Source organism: Neoarius graeffei, chromosome 2 (assembly GCF_027579695.1).
Source record: "Neoarius graeffei isolate fNeoGra1 chromosome 2, fNeoGra1.pri, whole genome shotgun sequence".
Lineage (NCBI taxonomy): Eukaryota > Metazoa > Chordata > Actinopteri > Siluriformes > Ariidae > Neoarius > Neoarius graeffei.
In genome coordinates, this window is record NC_083570.1 from 120,650,270 (window position 1) to 120,660,050 (window position 9,781).

The 9,781-nt window shown below is 43.1% G+C and overlaps 1 gene segment (V, D, J or C); it reads left to right on the top strand.

Moving 5' to 3' along the window:
- The first annotated feature begins 5,315 nt into the window (after positions 1-5,315).
- On the top strand, positions 5,316-6,111 carry LOC132882202 (immunoglobulin kappa variable 3-15-like). The segment is given in 2 exon segments: positions 5,316-5,511; positions 5,618-6,111. Coding segments are annotated over 2 exon segments (405 nt in total).
- The last annotated feature ends 3,670 nt before the right edge of the window (positions 6,112-9,781 follow it).

The window sequence follows — 9,781 nt, forward strand, 5'->3', positions numbered from 1 at the left end:
GGTGATGTTCCGGTCTCTTTGAAGCAATGTAACAGCCCTCCTTTCTTGGCTGGTGAGGTTGGAGGGGGGTGCTTTTGCACTGGACAGAGCAGCTGATATCTTCAGTCTAAGTTGTTCTGCCTCTGTGTTGGTCAGATTGTTGTTTCTGATGGCTGACTCTGTGGCTGTGATGAGGTCTACCACTGGTATCCGCTTTGGTGAAGCTGCAAAGTTAAGTCCCTTGGATAAAACATCTTTCTCTGGTTGGGTGAGTACCCTTTCGGATAAGTTCTTCACCCATTTCTCTTCTATGTCCAGTTGTGTAGCCTGGTCAGATTTCTTCCTCCAAGCCAGCAATTCTGTCTTGCTGGAAGAGGTGGTTTTAGACAGCAATGTTGTGAAATCTGTGCCTTCTCAGCGAACTCAGAGACTCATTCCAAAACTTCACTGGGAAGAAGTACTGTCAACTCTTCAAACAACAGTTCAGTCTTGTTCTGGAGAGCATCGATGGTGAAATGTACTTGTCTCACTCTCTTGTTGAGCAGCTGCTCCTGGGTTTTCTGGAGGATTATTTCAGTTCTGTATCCTTTGACGGTTGAATACAGGCATAGGCTGGTGGGGATAATGTTGGATTGTTGGCATCTTAGGTTGAAATGCAGGTGGTTTCTGTAGTCTGCCAGCTTTCTGGAAGTCCTCTCATACTCCTGCACCAGTCGAAGTGTTCTCATCCCAAAGTCAATGGAAACATGCCTGTGAAGATTCTCAGTCATCCAGGTCATAGGAAACTGTGGGTGGTAAAAGAGAGCAACTGGACTTGCTTGAAGATTCTTGAAGACGTTTCACCTCTCATCCAAAAGGCTTCTTCAGTTCTGTCTGACTAATAGGGAGTATCAGGTATTTATCCTCTCATGTATGAAAAGCAATCCTAACCCCACCAGCCGATGCCTGTATTCAACCATCAAAGGACACAGAGCTGAAATAATCCTCCAGAAAGCCCCGGAGAAAAATGGTGGTGAGCATACGACTTCGTATGAATGTTTCCTCACATTGTTCAAAAGAGTGTTTGACCACAAACCTGAGGGAATCGAAGTCGGCGAAAGATTGCTTACCATACTGGAGGGATGCAGAGGAGTCACTGAATATGCCCTAGACTTCAGAATGCTAGTGGCAGCCAGCAGATAGAATGATCCAGCCTTGAAAGCTGTATTTCGCCAAGGTCTTCGTCCAGAGATTCTCAGTGAACTGGCATGTCGAGATGAATGACTAACACTGGACTCCCTCAGTGACCTAGCTATATGACTAGATCATTTATTGACCCACCGACCCTCAATAAAGGAAAGCGTCAAACCTGTTCAACTACAGTATCTGATGACACCACACCAGTATCCCACACCTGTTTGGAACGTGCTGAGCTTGAAAGACAGAGGAGAAAGGGTCTGTGCTTCTACAGACCCTTCCGAGTTCCGAGCATCTTTTTAGCCAGTGTCCTCTCCGACTGTCCCACGCCAGCCCAGCTGAAAGCCCAGCTCATACGGTGAGTCAGGTGAAAAAATTCAATACAAAATCCTTTAAAGTTCTAGTGTCATTAAAATTGGCATCCTCCACACACATTCTCTCTGCTTTTGTCGACTCAGGGGCAGAAGGGAACTTCATCAACATCATGATTGTCCAGAAATTCAACCTGCCTACAACCCCTCTGCGAAGATCACTCAGTATCAGAACCATTAATGGGGGACCAATAGGTGATGGTCTTGTCACTACTCGCACTGCTCCCGTTCATATTCAAGTGGGAGCACTTCACTCGGAACTTATCTCCCTCTATCCACAAAGCCAACAGTGGGGAGTCTGTGCAGCACCGTGGATGGAACCTGGTCCAAGAGTTCATTTCCTGTGCCTCAGTCAGTCAGCAAGTAGAAGAAGAACATGGGTGTGGCTCTCTTATGCCCCTTTTCCACCAAAGCAGTTCCAGGGCTGGTTCGGGGCCAGTGCTTAGTTTGGAACCGGGTTTTCTGTTTCCACTGACAAAGAACTGGCTCTGGGGCCAGAAAAACTGGTTCCAGGCTAGCACCAACTCTCTGCTGGGCCAGAGGAAAGAACTGCTTATGTCAGCGGGGGGGGCAGAGTTGTTAAGACCAACAACAATAACAAGACCGCGAAAGATCGCCATTTTTAAGCGACAAGAAGCAGCAGCTGTGCAAACGCGAAGTCATCCATTATTATTATTGTTGTTGTTGTTGTTGCTGCTGCTGCTTCTTCCGTGTTGTTTTTGCTTTGATATTCGCACCAAGGTTTATGTAAACATAGCGCCGTAACTTCCGTATACAGCGACGTAATGACGTGGCTCCGCTTAGCACCGAGAGTGATGGAAAAGCAAACTGGTTCTCAGCTGGCTCACAAGTTGAACGAGCTGTGAACCAGCACCAGCACTGGCTCCGAACCAGCCCTGGAACTGATTTGGTGGAAAAGGGGTAATAGACACCCTCATCAAGAATTTCTCCATGGACCACAAGATGAGTCAGTTGTAAATAAAACTATTTCTGCACTTCTTTGACATTGCGATGATGAACAGACTGTTTTTTTTCACTAAATCAAGGTGTCTGGGAGAGGACAAGTAAGAATATCAGACTTAAAATTTGCGATTGAATCGAACCAGTTAATGCGAGTCAGTAACTCACTCCCATATCACTCCAGAGAAGTTGCTACAATAGCATGGTCATTAATTACCAACTGTAGTTATGAGCAGTTTTAAGTATAGATGAGGCAACAGCTTGTGTTTTCTTCTTTCTGCCCATAGACAGAACAGAAAGAAGAGAGCTTCCAATTTCTACTTTGTCGTCAGATTTCCCCCCCCCAAATAATGAACTAAGTTTGCTGGTTGTATTACCACATAATCTCCAGTTTTCCTGATGGAGTTACACCAAACATGTCTGATCTACACAGCTACCATCTTGGGCGCATTGTGTTCTTTTCTCCTAGATAAGACTCGTTTCCTGAATATTCCTTGTTGTTATCTGAGTGTGTGATTGTCAGAGTTGTGCACTGTCTGTGAATCAAGTTTGAGTTGTGTTTTTGTAACTGCAATAAAATCTACAGCCATGTGGGCATCGCCCAAGGGCTCAGCAGTGCCCATCCCATTGGAGTGCATTGTGTGTGAGTGAGCTGTTTTTTTGGGGAAATTATGTGGATTTTCCAACAAACTAAACAAAAACATGCACACAGGAATCTCTGTGGAGTTTAAATATTCTCCAAAATAAGAGGAGTTTAATTCACATGTTTTCCTTCATGCAGGATTTGACCCTGATTTGATAAACGCTTGAAATCAGAGAACAGATTCACATGTGGTTTAGTGGAAATATTAATTTGTGTATCATCTGCTAAAATGAAGTGGGTGAGTAATGGATGCGTGTGGACGCCCTGTTTAACTGGGACAGTGTGTGATCTGAATGGACCTCTAGAGACAAGATGGAGACTGTCACATGGATACGATTTAGGTGACTTTAAATCTGTACCTGAATGTCCCATAGATTTAAAACACTTGTGAAAATCAGTACTTAATCAAACAAAATAAGATTTGTAGCTAGAACCAGAGCAGGTTGAGTTCTGGGTCCAGTTCTGATAGCAAATTGAGTTCAATAAAGCGAAACAGGAGTCAGTTTTAACCAGAAAAACTGAAAGATGAGTGAAGTGAGAGAGAGATTTACATGGAGACGGCTGAGTGATCCTCTTTCTCCCAGAATAGAGCAGCACTTTCACCAGATGTTCAACTTCCTTCAGCCAAACTCACTGAAGCACAACACACAGCACTGAATCTCCAGCTAAACACACTCTCTCCTCACACTGATAATGACTATTAACTCCAATAAAAGAACACACAATGTCCACAATGGAGCTTTATTTCAGCAGAGCAAAACTACAGGAAGAGCAACAGGACAGTGAAGAGAGTAAAGACAGAAATGTCAGCATTGTGTAGAATTGAAACTCTATTGTAGATGGATGTGTAAGCAGCTGTGTTAAATTCTATCTTGGAGCTGTTAGACTTCACACTGGCTCTTTCTGAACGTGACCGGATGATTGACGCCGTCATGGGAGACCGTACAGACAAACTCCTCCCCCTTTTCCCAGAGTGCTTTGCTGAGGGTCAGGGTGCTGCTGCGTGTGTAACCGTCCTTCTTGTGTTCTTCTGCGCTGGTCAGAACCCCGTTCTTCACCTCTGAGCCGTCCACTGTCCAGCTCACCAGCGCCCCCTGTGGAGAGTAGGCAGACAGCAGGCAGAGCAGCGAGGCCGATCCCTCAGACAGCTGCAGAGAGGAGGGAGGGAGCAGAGACACGGAGGGCTTCACCGTGGGACCGGCTGGAGACCACAAACACACAAACACACACATTTACACACGCTTACACAACATTTACTCATTACTGCTTCTTCACATTACTGCAGTTCAGTAGAACGACTCAGCAGGAGAACATTTACTCGTTACTCCTTATATTGTGGAGCGACTCAGGCTTTGTTCAGCTTTATTCTGGGAGTGGGTTCCAGTCCCCCTAAGCTGTTGTGTTACTTTTACATGGAGTCCTACAGAAAAATAAATACACTGCTGATGTAAATCCACTGATATTCCACAGAATCAGGGCTGGAAAATGCAACATCACACCTTCCCTTTGAGTTTCCTGAGAACAAGATTTACTCGATTACAAATCACACATCTGGCAAAAAGGCTGAGAAATCAGTTCAGTGATGGAAATAACCCCATCACACCACATCCACCTTTCTACACACTGTTTATCTTTGGGTGGAGATTCAGAATCAGGACATCAGTACAATGATGGAAGGCTAACAGGCACAGGATGAAGTTTTATCCCATGTCCTTCACAGCACACAATATGAACTGAAGAAGCTGTGAATGTAAAAGTGCTCTGTTTACTGAGGAACACACTGCGCACTTATTCAGCTCACACTCAACTCCTGACTTCTGCTTTCTTTTAGATTCTTTTTATTTTACTGCAACTGGGTTTCAGTATCAGAAAATACACGACATTCATTATCTCTAAAGTAGAAATACAAACAAACAAATAAAGAAATAATGATTCCTAAATTATTTACTGTCTCAATAAATGAGTTCAGCATCACAAAAAAAAATCAGTCAGTGATTTTCTATTTGTCTAAACTTTATTCAATATTCTGATGAATAATGAAAATTAAAATTATTACAGAATTTTAAATAAAGAAGAGAAACTTACTGATGACGAGTTTGGTTCCTCCACCGAAAGTCCTCCACAGTGATACATTCTAATGAAGCCGTCGTACAAAAACCTCTGTTACACTCCAGTGACCACACACACACACACACACACACACACACACACAGAGACACAGAGTTGTGGTGTTTGCATGTGTGTGCTGTGTCACTGCTGCACACACTTTAAGAGCTGTAGTGCTGATCAGAGTGTGTTCAGTCCTTTCAGAGCCACTGACACGCAGCACAATGATGATGGTACTGATTCTACTGCTGGGGACACTGGGACTCCTCGCTCACCGTGAGACACTCTCTTTACTTTTATTATTCAGACAAATCATCACATCACTCTCACACTCACTACTACATTTGTTTCCATTCTTTTAACTCTGCATCCTTTTCTTTAGAGTCCTTTGGGGAAATCGTCCTGACTCAGTCTCCAGGATCTCAGTCTGTTTCTCCAGGACAATCTGTTACTCTCACCTGTACAGCCAGTCAGGGTGTTTACAGTAACCTTGCCTGGTACCTGCAGAAACCTGGAGAAGCTCCTAAACTCCTGATCTATGCTGCAACGACTCGTCAGTCTGGGATTCCAGGTCGTTTCAGTGGCAGTGGATATGGTTCACAATTTAATCTAAAAATCTCCGGAGTTCAGTCTGAAGATGCAGGAGATTATTACTGTCAGCAGGGTTACAATCCGTACACACAGTGTTATAGCACCGTACAAAAACCTCCCTCAGCTGTAGAGGAAGTGCTCTGACTCAGAAACACACACTGATCTGAGAACAGCTGCAGAGCTGCTAAAGCTGCACTCCACTGAACATCATCAACTCAAACCCACTACAGCACTGAGCACTTTCATCATTATTAGCGCTTTAATAATTTACAATCAATAGTTAATTTATTAAACATGATCTGATAGTTTCTTCATCATAAGATAAATGTTATAATTACTGAAGTATCTCATAATGACTGTGATTATCATGTTGTATAATGGCATCATTGATAATGTAAAAAGATGACTTGCTTTTGAGTTAGATTAGATTAGATTAGATTAGATTAGATTAGATTAGATTAGATAAAACTTTATTGATCCCTTTGGGCGGGTTCCCTCAGGGAAATTAAGATTCCAGCAGCATCATTACAGATAAACAGAGAAAAGAAATAGAGAAAACTTCTAGATAAATGAAAATAAATTAAGTATTTACATATCCAAATACAAAAAGAATAAGATTTGGGGAAGAGAGGAAGGGGGGAGAGAGAGGAGGGGAAAATAGGAAAAAGGGGGCAGACAGCAGCCAGAGTGAGTGAGTGAGTGAGTGAGTGAGTGAGTGATTTCCCTCCAGAAAATGTCAGTCTGCTTTTCCTCAGTTTCTTTTTGTTGGAATATGTTCCAAGCCTGAAACTCAGGAATCTATTTTTTTTTTTTTTTTACCAAAGAAATGAAATTGACCGACAGAACATGAAATATCTTGGGTTCATTCTGTCTGCAATGAAATACAAGTCACAGTAAATTTAGAAATCACTGCTTTCTTTATTTATTTGTATTTACCATTCAGTCCCAGCTTTTTCTGATTTGGGGTGTAGAATAGACCCTGTGATGTGTTGCTTTAATTGTTGTCTCTGTCAGATCTTGATCATAGACTTTTTACAAAACTAACCGTACTCTACCCTCTGGTTTATGTCCCTTCTACACATTCCACCCCACCCATGTGTCCCTACCAGCTTTCAAACCAAACCTATGCCCTTGGCTGCAGAGCTGCTCTCCACTGAACCTCATCAAATGTGTTCATGTTTAAAGAAGAATCATTCCTGAAAAGCAGAAAACTCTTCATCAGCTGTTCCTTCTGTGATGAAAAGTCCGCTGATGGGCAAGGTCAAGGGGTAACGGAGTAACAAAATTGCTGTTTTTGGGCCATTACACTCAAACCAATTTGGATATGAAAATGACTTAAATACATTTTTAATAGGCCATATTAGTGCTTTTAAATGGTAAAAAGTTTTCTTTGGATTTTGACACTTTTTGGGTGAAAACCACCAAAATAGGCCCGGTAACGGAGTAACCTGAAAACTACATCTGATTTTTGCATGTTTAGTCAGATAGGGATAACATGCGGTTTCCAGCACAAGAATGTAAAAGTGGCTATTTATTCTGTTAGTATATTGAGTTATCTATCCCCAAACAAAAAATTAGGGTGAAATTGTAACCCCTCTTGAATCAGGGACACTTTTTTTTAGCCTTGCACGGTAACGGAGTAACAAGGCAACCTGGTCACGGAGTAACAAATAATTATGATGAGTGAGGGTTTGTTTAAAATGAATAATAAGCATTGTTTTATCTTATTTTCTTTATTAAAGTAATCAAATAACTGTTTTAAAGAGCAAAAGGGCTTCATTTATCTTTTAAGTTCATTCAGGTTCACAGTTAATTCATATTCACAGTTCATCATTCACAGGGACCAAAAGTTCATTCAAGTTCGTATCAAATTAATATTCACAGTTCATCAAAAGTTCTCATTTTATAGGAAGTTGGCAAACATCTCCCTAACCAAGTTAAAGTCAGTGGCAGTAAGTTTTAAGAGACTGGTCCTTGTGGATGAGGATGGAGCTGGAGCATCAATTTCTGCCAGAACGTGATCAAGTTTAGCAGAGTCAATGTCATTTGTTGTCTTGAAACCGTTTGTTTCTTCGTCAACTTGCTCGAGGAATGAGAACACCCATTTTGACTTGTCCTTCTTATGCTCATGCAGGGCCTGTCCAATGAACCAGTAATGAGTTTTCTCCCAGTAGACAGCATACCATTTGCCAGCGACGACAAACGAAGCAGCTTCTTTTTCTTCCTCGCTGCTGGGATCAGGAACTGACTGGGATGGCACATACTCGATGATCGGAGTCTCATCTGCGATTGGTGTCTCATCTGGGATCGGAGTCTCATCTGATGGGTTGTTCTCGGGTTTGAATGTAGTGTCTTGGGTATCGATCGCAGCTTGAGGCAGGAGACAATGTGTGGACCCAACCTGCCTGGAGTAATTTGACACGGACACGACTCCATGACTTATTGTTCGAACACAGTGCACGTTGTATGTACCGGGAACTGTGATCGCCGCACCCCACAGTTTGTCCAACTCTGGCTTCATGTCATTGATTTCAGTACTGCTTACATGAAGAATAGTTGTCGATTTCAGGAGCTCCTTGGCACAAGATGCGTATTCTTCTGCATTGGTGATGTGATAACGGCGACTCTTCACACCACTAAAAACAGTTCTTTTGACAGTTCCGCCAATACCATCAACGGCTCCTTTTCCATGCGATGTTGCAAAGAAGTGCCAATGGATGCGTATGCCTTTCGATTCCAGCAAACTTGAGATGAACAAGAACATGTACTTCTGCTTGAAGTGCTGACCAGCGCCATCAGAGAAAATGTCTAGATCTGTAAGTTCACCGGGCATTGCCGCCCGCAGGTTGTCAATCAAAGTGTTCAAGAAGACGGCAGCAGTGTATTTATCGTGTGACTGGGTGTCAGATGTAATGCAGTACGACTTGGTATCTTCCATGATCCATGCGACAGCAGTGAAGATTGTCACCTGGATGTGACTCCAGTGCGCACTCTGTACCTCATCCTGCTCGATTATCGCAGCATTTTCACTAAAGTCAATCTGCATTACGGCGTGGTTGGGGCGAGGGTTCGAATAGGCCAGCACGAACTCAGCAGCCTGCTTGCTTTTGATGAAGCAGTGAATCTTGAAGGCGGGAAGCTTTTCGGCAAGTAATTGCAATGCATCATTTACGGTTCCTGTTTCTTCCACTTTGGCCATCTTCCCTTCATCAGTACGAATTCACTTGAACCATTTGGCATTCTCGGACAACAGTTCATCATCATCAACCAGTTCTGCTAATGAGTCGGTGCTTATCTTCCGCTGACAAGTTTCACACTTCCCAAAAATACAGTTCTCACTGTCAATGTCACAGCACAATGTACGAAGGAGAAGTTTGTGATTGTCAGGAATGGTATTTATTCGACCGAGTCCTTGGAGTATAAGATTCACGTTTTCATGATATTGGCACACGCAAACATTGTGCGGCATATCACTTCTGAACAGCACCACATCTGGCCGAAATGATTTGAAACTTGTCAGTTTGACAGAGTCATTTGGATTTTCTTCTTTATAGAGAGCAAATGCTTCCTGAATTGTCATTAAGAGGTAGTGGCGCTGTTCTTTGACTTTTTTGCCATCTCTAACGACCGTTATGCTGTCCTTCCTGCCTGGGGCCGTCCAACTGATGTCTGACCGAAGGTAGAATTCCTGTATGCGATTTCGTATTTCATCTGGAATCTTATTAGCCGGTGGTGGTGGTGGGAGTTGTTCTGGTTCGGCAGCTTCTGGTTCCGCAGAATACTCTGCTTCAAATTGCTGGGTCAGTTTAGTAACAACCTTCCTTCGTTTGCGTGGAGATTGTGGAAGGGTATTAAGCGTACGCTTGACGGCACGATTGAGACTTGAGGGTGTACTGTATGCATTAGCTTTGTTGTTTTCTGCTTTTTTGGCAGCCCGCCACTTCCGCATCCTATC